The 22,392-nt window shown below is 47.6% G+C and overlaps 9 protein-coding genes across 9 annotated transcripts; 6 read left to right on the top strand and 3 right to left on the bottom strand.

The window, feature by feature from the left end:
• Positions 1 to 1,469: 1,469 nt before the first annotated feature.
• C8Q69DRAFT_401521 (putative oxysterol binding protein) lies at positions 1,470 to 2,909 on the bottom strand (the record flags this gene model as incomplete). Its single annotated transcript, XM_028627932.1, has 4 exons — positions 1,470 to 2,270; positions 2,327 to 2,381; positions 2,435 to 2,760; positions 2,838 to 2,909. 4 exons carry the CDS (start codon positions 2,907 to 2,909, stop codon positions 1,470 to 1,472), a joined length of 1,254 nt encoding a protein of 417 aa, XP_028486004.1.
• A 2,210-nt stretch (positions 2,910 to 5,119) lies between these two features.
• Positions 5,120 to 7,165, top strand: C8Q69DRAFT_241751 (MFS transporter). Its single transcript, XM_028626501.1, has 3 exons — positions 5,120 to 5,814; positions 5,872 to 6,105; positions 6,155 to 7,165. The coding sequence occupies exons 1-3, from the start codon at positions 5,338 to 5,340 to the stop codon at positions 7,103 to 7,105; spliced, it is 1,662 nt and encodes a 553-aa protein (XP_028486003.1). The 5' UTR covers positions 5,120 to 5,337; the 3' UTR covers positions 7,106 to 7,165.
• Positions 7,166 to 7,452: 287 nt separating this feature from the next.
• C8Q69DRAFT_464957 (MFS transporter) lies at positions 7,453 to 9,777 on the top strand. The gene is made up of 3 exons (XM_028630461.1): positions 7,453 to 7,995; positions 8,059 to 8,161; positions 8,239 to 9,777. Exons 1-3 carry the CDS (start codon positions 7,765 to 7,767, stop codon positions 9,498 to 9,500), a joined length of 1,596 nt encoding a protein of 531 aa, XP_028486002.1. The 5' UTR covers positions 7,453 to 7,764; the 3' UTR covers positions 9,501 to 9,777.
• A 102-nt stretch (positions 9,778 to 9,879) lies between these two features.
• On the top strand, positions 9,880 to 10,303 carry C8Q69DRAFT_464955 (hypothetical protein). Its single transcript, XM_028630460.1, has one exon. It carries the CDS (start codon positions 9,924 to 9,926, stop codon positions 10,221 to 10,223), a length of 300 nt encoding a protein of 99 aa, XP_028486001.1. The 5' UTR covers positions 9,880 to 9,923; the 3' UTR covers positions 10,224 to 10,303.
• Positions 10,304 to 10,359: 56 nt separating this feature from the next.
• Positions 10,360 to 11,007, top strand: C8Q69DRAFT_464953 (hypothetical protein). Its single transcript, XM_028630459.1, has 2 exons — positions 10,360 to 10,509; positions 10,585 to 11,007. Exons 1-2 carry the CDS (start codon positions 10,435 to 10,437, stop codon positions 10,819 to 10,821), a joined length of 312 nt encoding a protein of 103 aa, XP_028486000.1. The 5' UTR covers positions 10,360 to 10,434; the 3' UTR covers positions 10,822 to 11,007.
• An 861-nt stretch (positions 11,008 to 11,868) lies between these two features.
• Positions 11,869 to 14,195, top strand: C8Q69DRAFT_241467 (major facilitator superfamily domain-containing protein). Its single transcript, XM_028626498.1, has 5 exons — positions 11,869 to 12,188; positions 12,248 to 12,547; positions 12,597 to 12,906; positions 12,968 to 13,114; positions 13,178 to 14,195. The coding sequence occupies exons 1-5, from the start codon at positions 12,142 to 12,144 to the stop codon at positions 13,994 to 13,996; spliced, it is 1,623 nt and encodes a 540-aa protein (XP_028485999.1). The 5' UTR covers positions 11,869 to 12,141; the 3' UTR covers positions 13,997 to 14,195.
• A 110-nt stretch (positions 14,196 to 14,305) lies between these two features.
• Positions 14,306 to 16,457, bottom strand: C8Q69DRAFT_506548 (autophagy-related protein 22-like protein; the record flags this gene model as incomplete). The annotated part of the gene is made up of 10 exons (XM_028632814.1): positions 14,306 to 14,506; positions 14,570 to 14,653; positions 14,709 to 14,765; positions 14,813 to 15,038; positions 15,094 to 15,106; positions 15,162 to 15,356; positions 15,408 to 15,541; positions 15,625 to 16,068; positions 16,124 to 16,163; positions 16,220 to 16,457. 10 exons carry the CDS (start codon positions 16,455 to 16,457, stop codon positions 14,306 to 14,308), a joined length of 1,632 nt encoding a protein of 543 aa, XP_028485998.1.
• A 614-nt stretch (positions 16,458 to 17,071) lies between these two features.
• C8Q69DRAFT_241566 (putative beta-N-acetylglucosaminidase) lies at positions 17,072 to 20,222 on the top strand. The gene is made up of 4 exons (XM_028626500.1): positions 17,072 to 17,312; positions 17,376 to 17,498; positions 17,557 to 19,599; positions 19,666 to 20,222. Exons 1-4 carry the CDS (start codon positions 17,286 to 17,288, stop codon positions 20,026 to 20,028), a joined length of 2,556 nt encoding a protein of 851 aa, XP_028485997.1. The 5' UTR covers positions 17,072 to 17,285; the 3' UTR covers positions 20,029 to 20,222.
• Positions 20,223 to 20,896: 674 nt separating this feature from the next.
• Positions 20,897 to 21,884, bottom strand: C8Q69DRAFT_506546 (glutathione S-transferase; the record flags this gene model as incomplete). The annotated part of the gene is made up of 3 exons (XM_028632813.1): positions 20,897 to 21,270; positions 21,364 to 21,569; positions 21,646 to 21,884. 3 exons carry the CDS (start codon positions 21,882 to 21,884, stop codon positions 20,897 to 20,899), a joined length of 819 nt encoding a protein of 272 aa, XP_028485996.1.
• Positions 21,885 to 22,392: the final 508 nt, after the last annotated feature.

Genomic DNA, 22,392 nt, shown 5'->3' with positions numbered 1-22,392 from the left:
TCTTGTCTGTTCTACAAAGCTTTCTTCAAGTTTCCTGTATCATTTAGTTTCGTCTTCCATGGGATCGACGACGGATGAGATTAGGATGAAAATTGGGAAAGGCGTGGCTGATTCACGCTCGCCTACCTATGCAAGACTCAATCAAGAAGTCATTTGATTGACCGACGCTGAAATTTTCTCGATAAGCTGCTTTTCTTTTTCTATTTTTACTGTCTTATGCCTTGCTCGGTCTACAAGCCCGTCGACTTTTCAAAGGCGTACAGGGTTAGAACCGAGAGGAATGGGAAAAGAAAGAAAAGGGCACAAAGATAGTGGCCCACTTGTAAATTTAGTATATGAGCTTGAATGAAATGAACTGGTCATGACGTTGCCTATCTGTACTGTTATCAAATCAATGCCCCAAAACCCAAATGCGGAAATACTAACTGCGAATCGACAATAATGGAAAAAGCTCCCTTTGTTCCAACGACCAACTCCGCCCATCGAACTATCACCGCTTTGATTTCTACCAAGCCAAACAAAAATCCCCATTCGACCTCAATTTGTGAGTTGTCGTGTGCTTTTTGTCCCCTGGTATCTACCTTTCAAACCCCCTTCCTTGAGCATCCTGATTCCTCCCAAAGTCATCATCGAGCAAACGTGTCATCCACTCACATCTTCACCATAGAATACAGGTCTTCAACTATCGCTATCTAGCGAGGGTGGCAAAAAAGCACGGATCAAGTTTATAAGAAAGTGTAGACCTTAGCTTTAACTGTATTCATTCTTGCACTACTATGGGTGCTGTCGCTTACAGTAAGTGGCTGGTTTGCCGCTGCTGACTTCCAAGTTAGCGGGTTTCTTTTTCCACCTCCTCCCAAGGGATTGGGTGTGTTCCTGCAGTGAATGGATAAGAGGAAGGAAGGCGGAAAGGATGTGTAGATAAAGTATTTATTGGACTTGGGTTTGTCGATGGGAGATTGTGTAGTTCTTTTGTTCCAATGAGGGGTTATGGAATCTGACTAGTGGGTGGTCTTGAGAGTTTCAAGCGCGAGATGTGTGATCTGGTCTGAGTCCAGAGTATCCGGACGATATTTACTGGATGCTTATGACTTGAATTATATACATGCTTCGTGAAGCATGTCAGACGTTGAGTATGGCATTTACACTCGTTTCAAGTATGACAGTTATATATCTCATCGAAACCACGCCCAGAACAAGATGAGTTAGTCCATTTCAAGTGATGAGATTTGACGCTGAACATGGCTATGATCCAAGACCGCTATTGCTAATTCGGACTATATACATAGATTGCGACAATTTCGCAGTCAGAAGAAGGCAGGTAAATAACAGCCCGTCCGTGTAGGTATCTGCGGGACATAGAAAAGGAAATCCAAACCCGAATTCTATGTAGAAAATATATCCTTTGATGCAAGACATGACTCCAGATCTTTCCTTCGAATGGGGAAGATAGTGTATTCACCACTTCATTAGTTGGCCAATCCTAAACCTCGACCGCTTTCTTTGTGGTATGGCGACTTGGCATCCTTCGCTCGCTCCTTGTCGAATCGCCACACACCGCCTGTCTTGTCGGCGTCGATGCAGTCGGTAATGCCCAGCACATTGGCAAGCTTCAAGAACATCTTATCGTCGTTCACATCAATCCGATTGAAGAATCGCCGTTCCCATTCCCTTCCTTCTTCCTTCTCGATCTTGCGCAGCTCACGTTGGGCGTTTTCGATCTTCGACTTCGCCACGGAAGTGGCCTCCATGTCCCCGCGTTCAATGGCGGAGGCGACATCCTGCCACGCCCTTCGACTCTCGTATAGGTCCTGGTCGGAGATGGCGGCCACCTTCAATGGCGTCGTCTTCTGCTCGCCGACGGTGTACTTGTCGACCTCCTTCTTGGCCTGGCAGTCCTTGATGACAAAAGTACCGGACCACTGTCCCTCAGCAGTGTAGAGTGGATTCTTCTCTCCCTCGCTCTCCTTGTACAGAATGGCAGAGAAGCTGTTCTTCTTTCCGCCCAGCCAGCCCTTACCGGAGTAGTCAATCTTCGCGACGTATCCCGTTGAACTGGCGATACGTGTAGATCTGTCCAATTCGACAAACGGCGTTCCGTAGATCAGAGACTCGATGTGCAGACTGGGAAGCGTGATAAGGTATGTGTCCTTCGCGGCCGCATCGTCCTTGTCTACGCCAGGTGGGGTAACCGTCAGAAGGGCGTGACCCAGCTGCTTCACCTGGATAGAGCTTGAAAACGAAGCCTTCTGGGCATTGTAACCTTGCAGCTATGGAAGGACAGCATTAGCACATTGCTCTGATAGCTTGTCAAGAAGAACCTTACCTCAACGCCGTGCTTCTCGTTAAGGATGGCGTAGGCTGTCGCTGGCGGGTGATGGCTGTGCAGGATCAGTACCCGGCTATCTCCTAAGCGTAACGTGCTTTCCCGTACCTGACCTGTTCGCTGATCAGAGCTGTTTCGCCGACTTCACCGTTGTCTTCCCATTTCCCAATAAACAACTCCCCTAGGAAGGGGTTCAGGGGCTTCTTCTCGCTGCCTAGTTTCTCACTGCGACTGCAGTATTGCTGGTGGAGGGTACTGAGGAACCACTTGAGAACCAACAAAGCTCTCTTCTCTGGATCCGCTTCCTTCGCCGGGGCGACAAACAGCTCCGGTTGTTCGGCCCAGTATGCGGAGTATTCGACCAGGGAGGTTGAGGAGAGGATGAAGGGGGGAGCGGTCAGGGATGAGAGATCTCCGCTGAAGGAGGCAATCGACTGGTAGAAAACTGAAGTCAGCAGTTGTCTCACAGCTTTACGGACCTGGAGTGTAAGAGGATATCCGATATATTCACCTTCAGGAAGCTCGTCCACGAGCCCTTGCTCGAGGCAGGGATATGAGCAGGTACATCGTTGCTCGACGACATTTTTTTGATTTTCCTCTGTGGACACCAACGGAGTAACTAACAAACAAGGAGACCAGTGAAGCGTGTCCTCTTCAGTGCTGAAGTATCCAAAGTAATCTACGGAGACCCAAGCGGCCGGACAGACACAGTCAATAATAATAATAATATTTGGCTTGGAGATCTTCGAAAAAAGATCTCAAATGTCGTTTCGAAGGTTTGGTGGAGCCCGCCAGGAGTGACCGTTTGCGTCATCCGTTGGCGATCATCCAGCAGCGATGTTTGGCTAAGTCGGCGCTGGCCTCAACCCCGCCCGTGCTCACACGATCTAAAGGGATAGTCGAGTTGGCATTGCAGCCCAGGAGGCAATCGAGGAGCCCAAGTGATTATTATGGTATTATTGCTGCCACTCGACTTCGAACCTGGGGATGGTCGAGTGCTTTTTGGCGGCGGTCGATGTTGATGTTGATGTTGATGTCATGTGCACCTTTCGTGTATGGTAGTCTAGAGTTCTGAGATCAGACTTGCGATGTCGGAACTGGACAATGGCGAATGATAATAGAGACAGCTTCTGTCGGATCAATGGTATGCTCCAAAGTAAATGTCGTACGACAACGTCGAACACGTTGATTCGTCGAGAGAGACAAGATCGATATTTATCTAGCATACATGCTATGCTCAATGCTCTTCTACTTAATCCTGCTACATGGCAACAGACACTGGAAAGTCGAAAAGGCCTGTCTCTATACCAACAACACTCAGGCGTCAGTGTGATTAATTTATGGTCAATTCTGTGACCGTGTTCAACCACCAATTCCATTGGATACAGATGGCGTCATATGATTCGGTCTTTACTCGCCATGTCAACACCGGTATAACATCTCTACCTCACGACTACCTATTAACCCCCTCTTATATTCTTACTAGGCTCTCTTCTCTTTTGGCTATTTATGATTCCAGTAATAATAATATCAAGATGAACTGGATATGGAACTAGCCCCGTCTGGGGCAGTCTTGGGGGTGCAATACAATTATTCCTGGGTCGGATATTACTGGTGGTGATCGCATAATATTCTATATTTTATACTCTTCCTGCAAGTCTGTTCTATATGAACTTTGATATTCGGACCCCGCCGTCCACTTATCACAGTGCATTTAAGCGGCCCACGAATGGATCCCTCCTGCACTGGCAGAAAAAGCAGTTGGACGAGGGACAAGAGCATTATCATTATCATCATCATCGAAACGTCAATTATCGCACTTTACGGATGGGGATGGGGATAGACTGAATGCGTTTCAGTAAAAAAAATTGCTCGAACCCAACCCATGGATTTGTGCTTTCGAGGCAACTAGAACAGCTTTAACAAGGACAATAGGTATAAAGTCCAACAGTTGAACGGTGCCATGACGGATTTTGATCCGTCCAAGACTCATATCAATATCCGCAAAAGGGACTCTTAGTTTTCCACTTGTATCCTACAGCCAGGGAAACCCTGAAACCATACCAGCGTACTTACCTAAAAAACACAGCCATACTACCTAGCAGCGCGCTAATCCATGGGTTTCCACATGGCTTCAACCTGCTCTGTGGACTTCCGTTGTGATCCAGACGGATTATAGAAAATCAACCGAGTGTGTATCATGAAGATAACCGTAGATGGAGGAAAAGGCCGTGCCAAGACATGTCACGGATATTTATCCGCCAGAATACCCGGTGCTTTACTTCGTTTCCCGCTGAAGAAACATAAACAGCGGCAGAACACGCGACCTTCAAAACGATATGTTCACGAGCTGATACTCGGGCTATCACCTCAAGGAGATATTTCATCTTATTTCCATGAGCACCTAAAGGACGCAGAGATTGCTCTGGCGGTGAAGACCAACTACGAAGCAAAGGTATGCAAATATGGACATTGCAAGGACCTCAATATACGTGGTCGGGCTTTTTCCGACCCATATCTACCGTGGCGACGGCGCTGTATCTCTGCAGCTAGAAATGGATCGCCGATCGGCTAAAGTAGGCACAACTGCCAAAAAATACTTCGTTAATTCTCGATTCGGCCCTATCAGCTGTCAAAATCAATTGACAGCTTTCCCAGTTGCCGATCTTCGGGGTTTTCCTAGTCGGGCCGGATTCCCATAGTTAAATCGGTCCAGGTCCCTATGCATGGGAACCCTTATCCTTCACCGTCACTTTGACTCACCTTTTCATTCACTTTGCTGTATATATTAAGCAGGTTCCCGTCTTATCTTTGAAAGGAATCTTCACTATATTATCTGGTCAGCATCAGTGACAGGAGTGTCCGCGGAAAGACTTCAATTGCTATTTCCATTCAATCGTTATGTGCATGTCCACATATCTTCCGGCATTGATTCGAATATAATCTTTTTTTTTTCTCCTACTTTCTTTTCAATCTGGCAACTAGCATAAGCGTTCGAAGTAGCCGATTACATGAATTGTTCATATCCCGTTTCAGATCTGAGAGCATCCGGAGTCGATATGGAATCCGAATCTCCACGGCACTCGATCACAATGGCATCGTCCCTAAACGAAGACATGATCGGGGAAGATATCGAAAAAGCTCAGACTCTGTCTGCATCCCACGCAGCCGATCCGCTGGACCTTGTTCAGAGTTGCATGTCCCATCAGGACATGCATGCAGTGACGAATGACTATATCGAACCTAACGCTGATCAGTACACACGCTTCTCGCGAGCACGGAAGATAGGAATTGTCGCTATTCTTTCCTTTTGTTCATTTCTGGCTCCTGTCTCTTCGACTTCGATTCTGTCTGCAGTTCCTGAAGTTGCCAGCACCTTCAATACGACGGGGAGTGTGATCAATGCCAGCAATGCCTTATACATGGTTTTTATGGGTATGGCAGCTATGTTTTGGGGTCCACTGAGTCAAGTTTGGGGCCGTCGTCCTGTGAGTTCTCCATCTGTGCTTGGGTGTGGTTACTCAATAAAGCTCATATTGTGTTAGATCTGCATTGCCAGTGCGTTTCTATTCTTTGCGTTTAGCATAGGCACAGCGCTATCTCCGAACTTGGCGTCCTACTATATATTTCGGGTGCTCACTGCCTTCCAAGGAACATCATTCTTGGTTGTAGGTAGCTCAGCTATCGGGGACATATATGCGCCTGCAGATAGAGCAACTGCGCTGGGCTGGTTTCTTTCAGGAACCCTTATCGGACCTGCAATAGGCCCTTTCATTGGAGTATGCTTGTATCCCCATTACATCAAGATGTTACCTAACTTTAATGTAGGGAGTCATAGTTACTTTCCGATCTTGGAGGGTTATCTTCTGGCTCCAGTCAGCCCTAGGAGGATTGGCTACCGTCCTCGTCGTTCTATTCATCACGGAAACTATCCCATACAAGACCTGCGGCAAGCTTGCAGGGCTTTCAGTGCCACAGAAGACGCAGGCAATTTGGCACCTCATCTCGCCAATTCGGGTTGCGGTTCTTCTCTTTTCCTATCCTAACCTCAGCTTCGCTGGTCTGGCTGCAGGTGCCCTTGTCTGGAACCAATATTCTCTACTGACACCGATTCGATACGTCTTGAATCCACGTTTTCATCTCACGTCCCCTATCGAATCTGGTCTCTTCTACATGGCTCCTGGTTGTGGGTACTTATTGGGCACGCTCATGGGAGGCCGTTGGGCCGACTATATCGTGAGGAAGTGGATTCGCAAACGTGGCAATGTCCGGATTCCCGAAGATCGTCTGAAGTCATGCCTGGAATTCATCTGCATTGTGATTCCCGGAAGCATTCTCATCTACGGATGGACAGTGGAGAAAGAAGTGGGTGGAGTCCCTGTCCCGGTAGTGGCCATGTTCGTGCAAGGAGTCGCCCAGCTTTTCTGCTTTCCCAGTCTCAACACCTACTGTTTGGATGTAATGCAGTCCAAGGGCCGAAGTGCGGAGGTAGTCGCGGGTAACTACATGCTTCGGTACGTCTTCGCCGCCATTGGCACTGGCGTTGTCCTTCCAGCAATCGAGGCAATAGGGGTTGGATGGTTCAGCACTATCAGTGCATTTTTCCTCCTGTTCTCTGGCCTCCTCGTCTGGGCGACAACAATTTGGGGCCCCAAATGGCGACAAAGGGTGGACGAGAAAAATCGACGGAAGAAGATCGAACAGAGCAATGCAGATGCTCAGAGGCAAGCAGCAGAAGAAGAGGTGCACCCTGCTGCCCAGGATAGCGAAAAGCAGTGAAACGTTACACCTATCCTTGACTCTCAACTTCAAGGGACCGCTCTTTTCCTATTGTGATTTCCTCTCCATCTTATTCCTTTTGTCATGAACATGCATAGACGGCCCAAGAATTTCCATCTTCTACTCATACTGCGTTATCTGTGTTACGAGCGCAAAAAAGCAAGTTTCTGCCATGTTACGATTTCCTTCGACTCTGAGGTATTTTTTTTTTTCGACACGCGAGATCAACGATATAGACGGCTGGGAGGGACTGTGTACATAGATGGCTTGTTCCGTGGGGTATTTCCTACCTTTCAATGACATATTTCGATGTACTTAATTTTAGAACGGTATTCAGTACTAATAGTATTATCATTTCTTGTTCACTTAAAAGAGATTATCTAGGCAGCGGTTGGTGAGCGCATATTTCCGCATCACGCGAGACGAAGATAGTGTAACGTAGACTTTCTTGCCTTAGAAGACTGCAGGGATCGCTTCGCAGATAAACGTCGGTGAGGCAGCCAACGCCATATATTGCGTTCTCGAGACCATATTCAGCTCTCCATCCGCCGGTCAATGTAGCTATCCAGGGCTAAATTGTGAATTATAGATCTCTCTGAATTCTTTCGTTGTCATATCGCATCATCGGCCGTCTGTCGATCATTTATTCGCCGGACGACATGGCCGAGTACGAAAAGTCAACGGCAGCTGTGGTGGCTATTTCAGCCCCAGCCTCAGAAGCTGAGAAAACTAAGTCAATATCAGAACGATCTGCAGATGTCACATTGCGATTCATCAAGGAATATGGGAGTAGCGTGGGACAGTTAACCCCGGAGAAGGAGAAGAGATTACGATGGAAGCTATATTTTCATGTTATGACTCTGTTGATTTCGATCAATTTGATGCTGTTCGTGAGTGACTTGCCATGGAAGATTAAGTAAATGTTTGGGAGCTAACTATATATATACATGTAGATTGATAAATCGACCTTGTCGTATTCTACGCTTCTGGGATTATTTGACGAGAATCATATCAATAAGTCGCAATATAACAATTTGAATACATTCTTTTATGTCGGTTAGTCTGCTACGTTATGTTTTCTAGTTTTCGAAAACATTGCACTGAATAAAGGGAAGCTAATATATCCATACCAGGCTATATAATTGCGCAGGCCCCAGGACATTATTTAATGCAGCGCTTGCCACTAGGACGATTTGTGGCTGTTACTGTTTTTATATGGTCGATTATCATCTTTCTGCACTGCACCGCAAAGGACTATGGCGGTCTCATCGTGCTCCGATTGTTACTTGGTGTATTCGAAGCATGTCTTCTTCCTGCCATGGAGATTACCCTTGGAATGTTCTTCCCGCCCATCGCGCAGGGACGGTTACAACCCGTGTTCTGGATATCATGCGTGGCTGCTCCAATACCCAGCGGCTTCATCGCATACGGTCTTCTGCACAGTACAAGCAGAATCCGACCCTGGAAATTCTTTATGATCATCACCGGTGGACTTACCCTCATCCTGGCTGTGTATAGTTGGTTCTTTTATCCAGACAACCCCGTCAAGGCTAGATTCCTTACTCTGGAAGAGAAAGTACATGCTGCTCAGCGTGTCCATGAAGCGACCAGAAGTTCCATCGAACAGAAGCAATTCAAATGGTACCAATTCTGGGAAACCCTCCGTGATCCGGTATCGTGGCTGTTTACCTTACAGCCATTTATGCTGATGCTATCGAACAATCTCTACTACCAGCAGAATCTCCTCTTTCTCGATATCGGCGTGTCGGACTTAGGATCCACTCTTGTGGGCGTGGCAGGTGGTGGTTTCGCTGTCGTTTGCTGCATCATCGCAACTATCCTCTTTCGACTATTTCCAAATAATAACGCCTACTGGGGGACCTTCTGGTGTCTTCCTGCCGTAGCAGGTGGGATTGGCATGGTCACAGTACCTTGGCATAAGAAGATTAGTCTCCTTGCCTGTCTCACCCTTGCGGCAACCACCTACGGCGTAACGTATATTACGGCCCTTGGATGGACGACGTCCAGCGCGGCAGGTTACACGAAGAAACTAACGCGAAATGTACTGTTTATGGCAGGATATGGGATCGCGAATCTAGTCGGGCCACAGATCTGGGTTGCTCACGATGCACCGCGGTATTATGCCGCGTGGATCGTACAGATCGTGATCAGCTGGGTTGGCGCACCTATCATCCTGCTTATTATCAGATGGACCTTAGCGCGTCGCAATGAGGAACGTCGAGTTTGGATCGCTGAACAAGACGCTCTGGGCAGGCATGCGACTGGGATTGTGGAACAGCTGGACGAAAGTGGACGTGCAGTCGAGGTAGAAGCAGAAGTTTCTCTATTGGATCTGACGGATCTGGAAAACAAGTACTTTCTTTATCCACTTTGAGGACAATCTGAGAAAGATCTACCAACCGTTTACTCTATAAGATATCATTATCGGAAAGGTTCCGGAGAGCATTAATACTAGTTAGTACTGGATATTATATAGAAGATTCAAGATAGTCACGCGATTCGTGAAGAATCAGCAACAATAATAGGGGGATTGTGTACCACAACTAGATACCTAGCCAGAATGTAGCATAAATTGTACCATAGACATAATAATGTCGTATCGGAATCTGGAGGGATTAACGGGTTTGCTCCACGGCGCAAGGTCGATCAAGGGATAAGTACTTCCCCCAACCACTTCCCAGCCAGCCAGCAAAACAAAATCAAATATTCTGCCACCAATCCGCATTCATTGAACCATAAATAGACAGCTGAATCGTAGATCCCTCCACACATCTAGTCCTCTTTGGAATGTCAAGGTATGTATTTATTTTGCATCGGAAACTCATCACTGGCCAGCTTGGCGATCATCTACAGATCGGTAAGGGCCAATGATCACGATACATACCTCCGATGTAGTATGAAACACATCTCTGGAAAAGATTGTCCTAAGAATAAGAATAATAATGTGGAAACAAAAAATACCTACCCCCATGCGTACTCTACATCGTATTGTACCCGTTGCTACTACAGAGGGATCTTGGCTTGCAGTACGCAGGGGATTTATCGGGCAATTGATTTTCATCCATCCCATGCTTTGCAACATGACAGTGCTGGATAGCACATGCCAGTATAGCTCGTTGAGAATGCAATCAGCTCCTCTGCTTTCATGACGGGATTTGCGCTCGTTGTTTGCAGTCAGAGAGGGCACTCGACGGGATATAAATTCGTCCATGTATACCGTCGAGAAACACAATCATCCACTCAAACAATCACCTCATACAAATAACAAAATTGTCATCTAAGACTTTAAATTTTACAACTTCTACAAAATGCTCTTCAAGGTCTTTGCTCCTCTCGCCTTCGCGGCCCTTTCCTTCGCGGCTGCCATCTCCAACCCTTCAATGGTACGTAAAGCGATTGAGCCTATATCTACGATATTGAATCGTCCTCCACGGTGGATAGTAGCTAACGTCTTATAGATGAAGGAGGGCTCTCAGATGGCTGCGCGCGAATTCCCCGACGGAGCAGGATCAGTCAAGCCTGTCGCTCCGGGAAGCCCCAGCCAGGACTCTGGAAAGCAAACCGATGGTGGCATCGGACCTATCTTCCTCGGCGGTGATGAGGGTGACAACGGCAACGAGGGTGGTGACTACGGTACGGAGAATGGCAGCGGCAACGGCAGTGACAATGCCAGCGCCGGCTTTGGTGGATGGTAAAATGGATGATCCGAATCGTTTGACACTGGGGTGATGATGGAGATAGCATGACCTATGCTTTCGTTTCCACCAAGACTATGCCTGTATGATTATGCTGCGGCTTGTGTGCGATATCTGCAATGGCGAAACTCGTATAGGAAACGAAAAGATCCGTTGCATCTGAAAAAAGACACTGTTCTTCTGAGATGATTTATCAAAAAACTAATCTGTAGTAGTTTTTCTACTATTTTTCCCTTTGTGTTCTTGATCACGAATTAGTAGCGGTTTGAGGCGTGGTGATGCTTTGTCTTTATTGCTTTCAAGTTAAGCATTGTGGCCAAGTAAGTAAGTAATCCCCAGCCGAGGAGCGGAGGCGGGGTCGGACTCAACTTCATCGGCCGAATCTCCTCAATAGCCATTTGCATAAGTACTAATGATGTGCTGATTCTTTGATTTGATGACCAGGGCAATATTTCAATAACATAAGCAGTCAGCCGCATCAAAGAAAAATGACCAGGTTAAAACCGCCATGCCGTTATAAACCTGAAAATCATTTCTTTGGAGCACCCAGAGAGAAAGCACTCAAGCACACCACCAAAATGCCGATTTCCCGGAGAACAAGGACCAAGCGTCACTTTTGATTTGTTCTTTGAGGAGGCAGGTTTCTGATTCTGAGGCTTGGGCTGAATCCCCGCATAATCCTGACCTCGCTCTGGCTTATCAGTCCGCAGAGAGAGCTTCCTGTAGGCCGGTGTGCATTTTCTAGCGTCTGTCCAAGGCGTGCTTTTCTGCATAAAGCATCTATTAACACGTTTCCCTGTACAATTTATGACCAAGAACAGTTTAAATTAACCTTAAGGATACGTCGAGAATCGCATTGTTGATTATCTTATGGGATGATTATTACGCGACGGCGCGAGTTCTGAACTACGAGGGCCCTATTTTCTTCCACAAAATGCGCCACAAAGGAATCTCACCTCGGGCTTTCCTGGGTATTAACAACTCCCACTCTACTGATTGTTGGTCCGGACATACGATGTGAGGCTCCTCCCCCGAGGCCTCTTAAACACGGCCGCACTATCCTTCAGTGGCTTCCCATCATGGATCTTGATAAAAGGTCGTAGCCCGCTCGACAAAGAAATCTCAAGATTCTCAAGTTATCCTTCCGGTCTGAACTGGTGTCCTCTCGTTTTATCAAACTCTTGTTGTTGTCGACCATTTCCCATAAAGCGCTGTTGGACATTAAGCCAGCCCTCACCGACTTGAAGCCTTCTGAAGCCAATTTTACAGCAGGCCTCTTAGAACCGAGATAGAAATAGGATAAGGCACGGAATCCCAAATATGCAGTCCTTTCGTCTCTCTGAAAGGAAAAAGGTCATGTTCACTCAGTAAGTAGATACTCTGAGTCAACACACCCCTCACGCATGTCGTGCTGACCTAGACTCAGGGAAGAAACCGCGGAAACTCCAAATGCGAACCATGTTGTGCTGGAGAATGCGCCAACAGAGAGCAGATCGACCTTAGGATATTCAGACATTTCCATAGCCGAGGAAGAAGAGAAGGATATCGAAACTGGAAATGCTAGCCCCAAACACAAAGAATCTCCTGTGAGCGAGCATACGAAGCAAGTACAAGATGAGAACACAGTATGGTGGGATGGTGACGATGATCCTGAGAATCCTATGAACTGGAGTGAGAAGAAAAAATGGGCCAATATCGCCGTAATGGCCATGATTACTTTTCTCACGTACGTACCATTGTGACGACTTAAATATTCGATGCTTACAGTATGGCAGGCCCCTAGCGTCTTCCATGTTTGCGCCGAGTGTATCTCAAGTCATGGAAGAATTTCACAATTCGAACCAGATGCTAGCGGCATTTGTTGTCTCGATCTATGTCTTGGGCCTAGCTTTTGGTCCACTTGTGCTAGCTCCTCTGTCGGAAGTATACGGCCGGTGGATCATATATTTCGTGTGCAATACCATGTACCTGGTGTTCACTCTGGCCTGCGCCGTGTCAACAGATCTCAATATGATGATCGGTTTCCGTTTTCTAGCAGGTATAGTTGGCAGCGCTCCTCTCGCAATTGGAGGAGGCACAGTCGCAGTATGCATACGCCTTTTTCTTCCTGGATATTTTCATCAATGCTGACCTATGGACCCTTTAGGACCTCTTCCCCGTTCACCAGCGAGGTCGAGCTCTGTCATTTTACACGCTAGGTCCCATCTGCGGACCTGCTGTCGGTCCCGTAGCTGGAGGATTCCTGGCAGAAGCCAAAGGTTGGAGATGGGTCTTTTGGCTGCTTACCATTCTTGTAATACTTCCGGTGGACTCACCAGTCTCTCCAGTACCACGCTGACACTGACTACTTCAACAGAGCGGAGCAACTATCATAGCACAACTCCTCTTCATGCGCGAAACCTATGCAGTCACAATCCTCGCGCGCAAGACAAAGCGTCTACAGAAACAGACTGGAAACTACCAACTACGCTCTAGACTAGACACGGGAATATCACCTCGACTCGTACTCACGCGAGCCATCGTCCGCCCTACAAAGATGACTCTCCTCTCACCCATCAACATCCTCCTATCAGTATCTTCCGCTTTCGTCTACGGCATGTTCTACCTCCTCCTAACCACCTTCCCTCTCGTATTCAGCGAAACATACGGCTTCTCAACTGGCATCTCCGGCCTGACGTACCTCGGTCTCGGAGTCGGCAACATAGCTGGCATGATTACCTTCACACTCACCAGCGATCGATACATCAAGGCTCGCGCCGCTGAAGGCAAACTCAAGCCCGAAGACCGTCTCCCGTTACTCATTGCAGCAGGACCACTCATGGCCGCGGGCCTGTTTTGGTACGGATGGAGCGCCCAGGCCCACACGCACTGGATTGTCCCTATTATCGGATCTGCCTTATTCGGATTCGGAAGCATGTCCTTCTTCATGCCTGTCATGGGATATCTCGTCGATGCATTCACGGTATATGCTGCTTCAGCCCTTGCGGCGAATACGGTATTGAGGTCTATTGGAGGCGCTCTCCTCCCTCTCGCGGGGAGGAGTATGTATAAGACTCTGGGATTTGGATGGGGCAACTCGTTGCTTGGGTTCGTCACGGTTGGGTTCTGTCCGTTTCTGATCATGCTGTATAAGTTTGGAGAGACTGTCCGCGTGAAGTATCCTATTGAGCTGTAGCTGTGGTCGGTAAGGGGATGGCTTTATAGTTATTTCGTGTCTATTGCGTATGGACTATATGCTCATTAGAAAATACACTTGTTTTAGATTAGAAGTCATCGCTTCAGTGTTTTTTTTTAACGTAAGACCGTTTACGAACGAGGGTAGAAAATCATATTCTGCTCTGGTAATGAATATATAATCGACCGTCAATCCCGACTTATAATCTCATGTGTAATCCGTCCTAGGTCGGGCCCCATCTTCGGGGGCGACATCTGGAACAGTAGATAAGCCGCCACCAGCAGACCTCTCAATTAGGTCGTCCTTGCTTCAGCCACTTTCTGCCGCAACACGACTGATCTTTCGCTTCTCTGCGAACTTTCTCGCATCCTCACGACCCTTCTCTATATCCACGAAAATGATGCCGACCATAGCCGCAGCACAGATAGCAAATAGGAATGGGAAACCCATCCAGTTATTTTCAGTGTCATTTATGATTGCCTGCACCACATTCGGACCGATTATTGAGGACTGTCATAACATCCTTTATCAGCTAGATGTCTCACATACTCGCACAACGGGGATAATCCTTACCGCACGATTGGTGATACCGAAGAGAGCAAAAAACATATTATCGTAGCCGCGAGGCATTAGTTCACTTATCATAGTTTGTGAGTACTGCAAGCATCATTAGTATTCTCCACTACTTAAGGAGTCGATCACTGTCCCTTACCGCATAATAAGGCGCCTGAAATAGGCCAAAGATGATGTTGTAGAAATAAAACTCCCACTAGGAGACATGAGTAAATGCCAATCATCCCGTTGTATGAAACGAACCTTATTATGATATCCGATCTTCTTCGTCCAGAGTCCTAGCATGCCCCAGAATGGGATGAATACGCTGAAGAAGTTTGTAACCAAGAACATGGGCTTCGTTCGTAATTTGAAATATTTCTGAATGTACCAGAAGCCGAAAGTCGATGCTATAGAGCAGCAAGCCTGTGCGATTCCTAGATACGTGATTTGTAGGAAGCTGAATTCGACGATCCCATTTTGAATTATACTAGAATAAAGAAGTCAGCCTTAATACATGTACCTAACCGCAATTCTGGACATACGTGACGAGCGACCCTGCCGGACGTCAGTATAACTTGAGTCTCCATATGCATACATAGTACGCACATACCTGTTGTATTCAGTCCATCGGCAAGTAGGAAGAAAGCAACCAGATAGAGAAAGGTCTGCGGTAGGGACCGAGTCTCACGCAATGCTAGCCACACTTGCTTGAAGCCGATGGTAGCATAGTTAGAGCCCTTCGGTATCTTGGGACCAGCTCGTTTCTGCTGGAAAATAAACCACCATATCCCAAGGACAATCCAGTCTAGAACAACAGTCAGCGTATATCACATCTCCTGTATGTGCGAATACCGACAAGAATTCGTAAGGCAAAGGGCCAAGTTATTTGAATATGTGTTGTTCTGTAGTGGCAAAAGGACGCTCAAATTGATGACGAGCGTCAGCAAGTAGCCGATGTTACTGTGTGCGGTTGAAACATTACTATTGTCACTGTTATAAGCATATGATCAATCGAATTGGGTGTGGAGACCTGCCTGATGTGATTTCTCTCCAAAGACTCGATAGCATCATACTCCTGCTGGCTTATTTTGCCATCCTTGAGATCTTCCTCGCGAGCCTTACGTACGTGAGGTATATAACGAGCAAGCCTTGGAAATACAGCCGCATAGAAAACCAAGGTGGCTCCGTAAGCGACATACGCAACGATATACATACCCATGGCTGCTGGCCACTGACTCGGATGCCTTATCGCCATCATACCGTACTGCAGGGCCCAACAGACGACTGTTAGAGCCAGCAGTAGCCAGCGACCAAATGATCCGTAGTCTGCCGCACTTCCCAACCATACGAACATCACAGTCATGAATGTGAAACACAGGCCATTTGCTATTAAGACAACAGAAGCAGTTGACCGCGTGCTACCGGCCCACGGAACGACGCACGGAGAAGAACTCGTGCAAGGTTTAGGTGGATTGGTCCCAGGCTGGAATCCGGCTCCGTTCAGTGCCCATTGAAACCTTGGAAAAGATTAGCCAGGTGCCCGCCCATACAACTTTGATAATTGGAACATACAGAGCTTGAGTGTAGGATCCCGGACCCACACCGTTATCGCCTGGAGAAATGTAAACAATGGCTGTCCTCATACTCAGTGTCGAGTGTAGCGCTGACCATTATAGTACAGATAATAAGACCACAGCTCTTTTTTCGTTGTAGTTGGTTGGCTATATGCCTCCTCTTCAACGCCGAAGAGCTGTTCATATTCTTCTATGTTCTGCCGGATTCGGTTTTGTTTCGAATAGGGACGATTTGGGTCGGTCGGTCGTGCTACTGTCTCTTGGATGCCATCTGGAGGCTTTGAGTCGTCTTTAGATTCGTCATGGACACGAGGGCGATGCATTCCGGACATGCTGCTATGAGCTCTTTCAAAAGAAAGCCTAACGATGAAACTGGTGCTTCCGCAGGACCAGATAGTGCTTATGTAGGTCGCACCGGATATTCTGCAGCGAGACCTTATCTCCTGCGGGGAGAAGTCTAGATTAACTGAAGACTAACGGCCGGCTTGATCAGATGCAGGTTCATGCATCACAGGTGCTAGGATGGCCAGTACAAAGAGACCAACAACATGAGTTATCGAGTCTCGTGCTTCTGGATAAAGGATGCGATAAGAGTTCGATACTTAAGCGAGGTGCTCTGTTTAAAGTTACTCCTTGAAGAGTTAACAGGCAGTGTTGTCAAAGAAGCACAATACATACCAGTACTAAGTATGGTTGCCAGCCCGACGAAAGACCTCTCGAAGAGAGCTTGAGGGCGCCACTGCCAAAGATAAGGGGCATGTCAGCTAGCTCTCTTTTATCACTATCATTGCTGAACCTGAAAAGCACTGGCAGGAAGTAGTATAATCAGACCAGGAAGTTACAACCAAAGGTAGCATCGTGCGAGGAAGTGACACTCCGATCTTAGACGACTGATGGACGATAAACATATCCCGGCCGGGTTATCCAAACTTCCTCCCACTCAGACATAAAAACCAATTACTTGACAAAGTCTGGAAAGTGACGACGCCACCTCCGCACTGGGACTTCTGGGGGGATCATCTGAATCCATTCGTTGTTCCCGATCGCGGGCGTCTTCATTAGTATCACATTGGCGCGCGGGGTACGACCGGTCTACGGTCTCGACATCGAAGAGAAACAACAACCACGGCGGTGGAAATTGGCCAAGATTGTCCACCACCATGGATTCGCGTAAAAAGGTCGGCCAGGTAAGAGATATAGGTCCCGGTTGAATATGGCCTCTAGTATGCTTGACTGATACGCGGTTCCAGCTGTTCGTTGTTGGCTTTCATGGAACAACGGCGGGCCCGATAATCAAAACCTTGATCCGCGAGTATGGTGTCGGTGCAGTCATCTTGTTCAAGCGCAACATAGTTGATGCAGCGCAATTACAGGTATGAAGGAATTTTGTGCTTCCATTGATGATGCTGTACCGACTGACGCGATCTCAAGTCTTTGACGCTGGCTCTTCAGCAAGAAGCCAAGGACGCGGGGCATGAATACCCCTTGTTCATCGGGATTGACCAGGAAAACGGTCTTGTCACTAGAATCTCGCCTCCGGTAGTCTCCCAATTACCGGGTTCTATGGCTCTGGGGGCCACTGACTCGACGGATTTTGCATATGAAGTGGGCAAGGCTACGGGAAGAACTCTGGAGTTTTTCGGGATAAATATGAACTATGCCCCCGTCTGTGATATCAATTCGGAACCTCGAAACCCTGTTATTGGAGTGCGCAGTTTTGGCGATGACCCCGAATTTGTCGGCAGGTTTGCAAGCGCCATGGCAAAGGGACTACGGGAATCGAATGTAGTACCGACCGTGAAGCATTTCCCTGGTCACGGTGATACCGCCGTCGACTCTCACTTTGGCCTCCCGGTTATAGAGAAAAGCAGAGGTGACTTAGAACGGTGTGAGCTTGTGCCGTTTCGTCGGGCCGTGGCAGAAGGAATTGAAGCAGTAATGACAGCACACATTGCCTTGCCTCAGGTCGGAGCTAATGACATGCCTGCAACTTTATCTGTGGAAGCTATGAACATCCTCCGTGAAGATATGAAGTATCAAGGAATGGTGGTGACCGATTGTTTGGAGATGGACGGGATTCGAACCACATACGGGACAGAAAGGGGTTCTGTTCTTGCTCTGAAAGCAGGCAGTGATAGCATAATGGTCTGTCATAAGTACAGCATGCAGGTTGCGTCTATAGTAACGGTTTGTGACGCTATTCGCACCGGCGAAATACCTCATGAACGCCTGGAGGAGGCATTTGGTCGGGTTACTCAACTCAAGAAGCGATTCCTGAACTGGGAGACAGCACTGGGTCGGAAAGGACACGAACAACTGGCGGGCCTCAATGAAAGCAATGCTGCTCTCTCCAAGGAGATATATTCCCATTCAACCACAGTTATCCGCGATAAAAAGGGTCTTCTACCTTTATCCAAATTCGGCAACGTGATTCTGCTCACCCCTGGCGAATCGACTCCTACCGGAGGAGCTGTTCACAGCGGAGAAGCACCAACAAGGAGTCCATATATACCTTCAGGATTCATCGAGTTCCTACGTATCCACAACAATACAACTGTCGACATTCTTTACAACGGCACTGGGCTATCCGCTGATGAATGGATGAAAATCGATAAGGCAGATGCCGTGATATTTGCAAGCCGCAACGCTCTCGAGGCGCTATATCAAAGAACACTGGGTCTAGAGCTAGCAAAAAGAAAGAACAACTTGATCGTTGTCGCAACGTGCAACCCTTATGATTTCCTGGAGGATGTGGAGTCGGTCGAAACATATATCGCGACCTATGAGCCCACTCCAGAAGCATTTGTTGCAGCTGCAGATGTAATTTTCGGCTCTATCCCTGGAAAGGGCCATTTACCAATTGGACGGAAAGCCTTACAGCCAGCGGTACCAGTCTTTCCCTTTCATGCACCGGATGATCTCGAACAAGTAGCGAAAATCTGGAACGCGGCCTTACCTACGTATCCGCTTACGCTAGCTAGTCTCCAGAGACTGTTGGTTCGCTCAAACGGACACCATTTCGTTGCCCGCATTGGTTCTGATATTGTGGGAGTGTGTGTGGCATATACCGCGACGAAGCAAGGCAAGATAACAGGTCAAATAGCTGCTTTGGTGGTGGACCCTTCGAGACAAGGGCAGGGCATTGGAACCGCATTATTGGCGGACACACGTGCATACTTCAGGAATACCTTTGGACTATCGAACATTGCACTATCAAGCGTCTTTCCTCGTTTCTGGCCAGGAATCCCCACGGATCTACCATCAAGAATACCGGAGTTTTTCATTCACCGTGGGTTCCGAGTGACGCCCTTGGATGAGACACACAAGGATCTGTACCAGGACATAAGGAACTACCAACCTCCTTCCAAGTATGTCGAGCGGGCAAGACAAGGAGGCTACACTTTCGGTCCTTTGCAACCCGAACAATATGATGCATGCATTGCGGGTCAGAGAAAGAACTTCGGTTATTACGCGGTGAGTATCCGACCCCAGAGACACCACTCTAAACAGTTAAATATTAATGTGTACGGGTAAATATAGGGATGGGTCGAGGCATACGTGACACTTAATCCAGTGGATCATCCATCCAGTGTCATGGTAGCTTTTGACCCCGAGGGCAACCAAGTAGGCTGGACCCTAATGCTTGGTCCATCATGCCCTCTTCTTCAGCAGGATTGGGCACTTCCGCCGCTTTGCGGCCCCAACACAGGCTTGATCGGATGCGTTGGAGTAGACACAGAACATCGCAAAGCCGGAGTAGGGCTTGCAATGCTTTGCCACGCTATTCTCAACATGAAAGACAGGGGCGTGGAAGGAGTCTTTGTAGACTGGGTAAGCATGAAGGACTGGTACGAGAAGGTAGGGTTCGAAGCATGGAGAAGGTATAGACTTGCGGAGATTTGAACGGCCCCAGTGGTGTCAACTGGCATCTTCACTGATAGAGCATAGTTTCCTGAGATTCTGGTAATCGTGACGGCTACGGGTTTTATGGACATAGAATGTACATTTGTTAGCACTCATACGTTAATTCGATATCGGATATACTGGCACGGTACGGAACAGGCAAAATTAGACGACCATGTATATCCAAGAACAGGATGGACGCTTCGCTTAAATTTGCAATCTACACCATTCCCATGGAACCGGTGCTGTCATATTCCAGAAGCGACAATGCCACTATGGATCAGCTGACAGGTTTGACAACCACGTGTAGAATCCGGAGTGCATTATCGAACCATATGTAATATATCCCAAGTGGTCCAGATAATCTGGGCTTCCCAGTCGATCCGGATGTCTTACCGGATCTGCGCTATCCGGGTGTTTTGCCCAACTTTCCGCATGCGGAAGAATGTGAGTCGGTATCAGATCCAACACTCAGATTTAAGCTTCTTTGTTGCAATGCAATGCAATGCAATCTTCCTTGATTCCCGACAGGTGACTTTGATCGTGGGTTTTCATTCCTTTCCGGATTTGGATATAGGGTGCTGTGATGTCAGCTCAACTCTCGGTTCGTGGATCCGGGGTATACTCTAGAAATCCGGGGGAACGCTAAATCTATTTGGGAGCTCGATGGATTGCAGAGTAAGACTTGGCTGACGTAGTAGTGTAGATAATTCTATTATCGTATCCAAATCTAGATGATGTGCATCAATCAATCAACGTCGGGTTGGGTTGTAAGCTCATTTAGGAGTGAATTACCTATTCAAAGTATATTATACTAATATCACATATTGTACATGCACATTGAGTAGCTCAGGACCGGTGGAAAGCTCTAGTGCTTATCTGTATTTTGCATCGAATCGATCTTCGCCCGAGCATCCTTCAGAAACTGCTCGAATTGCCCTGGGGGACCTTCGCGTTTCGGTACGTCGGCGCCCTTCTTGACAGCGTCGCGTTGGTCGATCTCTTCTTTCCACTTCTTGAGAGCTGGCCACTCAGACAGGTCAAATTCAAGGATTGTGGGCCCACTGTGCACCCAGGAGTAGTTGGCGATGTCTGCGATCGTGTACTTGGATCCGGCGAGATAAGGGCTTTCCTTCAGACGGGCCTCCAAGACGGAGTAGAGACGCTTGGTCTCTTCTGTGTAGCGCTTGATACCGTAGTCGGAGCGGACTCCGGCAAAGACGCGGAAGTGGTTTGCTTGACCTATTTTGATTTGAGTGATGTTAGTGAAATGAATTCGAGAATTGAAAAGTAAAACAAGCAAGATCCGCTGTCATGTATTAATTATTACTGTACCTTGCATTGGACCCACGCCTCCCATCTGGAACATGAGCCAGCTCAGCATTTCGACGTACTCAGGCGTGCCGGGGGCATAGCTGATTTTCTTCTCCTTGTCATACTTGTCGACAAGGTACAGCATGATGGCTCCGCTCTCGAAGACGCGTTGCTCGCCATCCTTTATCGCTGGGATACGTCCATTGGGGTTGATTTTCAGGAACCAACTAATTAATGATATGTTAGTTTATCTTGCAATAATACATCCAATACTGGTCCAGCTATAGAGATAGGATAATATACTCTTCTTTCTGAACATTAGTCCCGATGTCGATAGGCACCAGCTTATACGGAAGACCTAACTCCTCCAGAGTGATCGAGGCTTTGATCCCATTAGGCGTAGGCCAGCTGTACAGGGTAATATTGGACGACACGGTCGATAACGGCGCCCTTGGGCTTGCAGTCGCGCCGAGAGTTGAGGAGAGTTGTCCGAGTCGGGATAGTGCTCTTGTGGGACCTAGGAAGATGGTACGGGAAGCCATGGCCAAGGAGATCTGATGTTAACTTAGACTAACTAACACCTTGGCAAGAAGAAAAGGGAGGGACAATTGTGTATGTGTTTTCCCAGCCATAAGTAGTAAGTATCATTTGGGATTCTTCCTGTGGTTATGGCATTGCTGACAAACCAATCCATATCGGAGATCGGAGTGATGTCACAAACTCCGCAGGTTTTGGATATGCATTTCATTATTATTATTGCTTTACACGTACTCTCGTGTTCTTGTTCATAATTCTCTTGAACCCACTAATGCTACTTACTGTTCGGGGCTTTCACATAATCTCGAAACATGACGCAACGTGTGCTAACCAAGCGCATGACAAAGATGGGGACTCGTGATGTCCAGAAAGCACGGCGTCTGGTTCTACTTCTCCGTCGCGATGTGCCCTCTCAGGCTAAGTATAGGCGGAGTGTGTCTGGGCCTGCGATAATAATTACAATATCGTGTCCGTCTCGGCTAGCACGTTACTTCGTTTACTAGAACGAAGAAC

This window comes from Paecilomyces variotii, assembly GCF_004022145.1.
Source record: "Paecilomyces variotii strain CBS 101075 chromosome Unknown C8Q69scaffold_4, whole genome shotgun sequence".
NCBI classification, from domain to species: Eukaryota; Fungi; Ascomycota; class Eurotiomycetes; order Eurotiales; family Thermoascaceae; genus Paecilomyces; species Paecilomyces variotii.
Note: the sequence above shows the minus strand (reverse complement) of the source record. Positions and strands in the feature narration are given on the sequence as shown.

What these genes read in the sequence shown, in the direction of transcription:
- C8Q69DRAFT_464953 (XM_028630459.1), top strand. Translation starts at nt 10,435, where the DNA reads ATGCTCTTCAAGGTCTTTGCTCCTCTCGCCTTCGCGGCCCTTTCCTTC. An exon ending in CCATCTCCAACCCTTCAATG is followed by an intron (nt 10,510 to 10,584) that starts GTACGTAAAGCG and finishes AACGTCTTATAG; the next exon opens with ATGAAGGAGGGCTCTCAGAT.
- C8Q69DRAFT_241751 (XM_028626501.1), top strand. Translation starts at nt 5,338, where the DNA reads ATGAATTGTTCATATCCCGTTTCAGATCTGAGAGCATCCGGAGTCGAT. An exon ending in AAGTTTGGGGCCGTCGTCCT is followed by an intron (nt 5,815 to 5,871) that starts GTGAGTTCTCCA and finishes ATATTGTGTTAG; the next exon opens with ATCTGCATTGCCAGTGCGTT. An exon ending in CAATAGGCCCTTTCATTGGA is followed by an intron (nt 6,106 to 6,154) that starts GTATGCTTGTAT and finishes ACTTTAATGTAG; the next exon opens with GGAGTCATAGTTACTTTCCG.
- C8Q69DRAFT_464955 (XM_028630460.1), top strand. Translation starts at nt 9,924, where the DNA reads ATGTATTTATTTTGCATCGGAAACTCATCACTGGCCAGCTTGGCGATC.
- C8Q69DRAFT_241566 (XM_028626500.1), top strand. Translation starts at nt 17,286, where the DNA reads ATGGATTCGCGTAAAAAGGTCGGCCAG. An exon ending in CGCGTAAAAAGGTCGGCCAG is followed by an intron (nt 17,313 to 17,375) that starts GTAAGAGATATA and finishes ACGCGGTTCCAG; the next exon opens with CTGTTCGTTGTTGGCTTTCA. An exon ending in AGAACTTCGGTTATTACGCG is followed by an intron (nt 19,600 to 19,665) that starts GTGAGTATCCGA and finishes GGGTAAATATAG; the next exon opens with GGATGGGTCGAGGCATACGT.
- C8Q69DRAFT_241467 (XM_028626498.1), top strand. Translation starts at nt 12,142, where the DNA reads ATGCAGTCCTTTCGTCTCTCTGAAAGGAAAAAGGTCATGTTCACTCA. An exon ending in AAAAAGGTCATGTTCACTCA is followed by an intron (nt 12,189 to 12,247) that starts GTAAGTAGATAC and finishes ACCTAGACTCAG; the next exon opens with GGAAGAAACCGCGGAAACTC. An exon ending in TTTGGCTGCTTACCATTCTT is followed by an intron (nt 13,115 to 13,177) that starts GTAATACTTCCG and finishes CTACTTCAACAG; the next exon opens with AGCGGAGCAACTATCATAGC.
- C8Q69DRAFT_464957 (XM_028630461.1), top strand. Translation starts at nt 7,765, where the DNA reads ATGGCCGAGTACGAAAAGTCAACGGCAGCTGTGGTGGCTATTTCAGCC. An exon ending in CGATCAATTTGATGCTGTTC is followed by an intron (nt 7,996 to 8,058) that starts GTGAGTGACTTG and finishes ATATACATGTAG; the next exon opens with ATTGATAAATCGACCTTGTC. An exon ending in GAATACATTCTTTTATGTCG is followed by an intron (nt 8,162 to 8,238) that starts GTTAGTCTGCTA and finishes TATCCATACCAG; the next exon opens with GCTATATAATTGCGCAGGCC.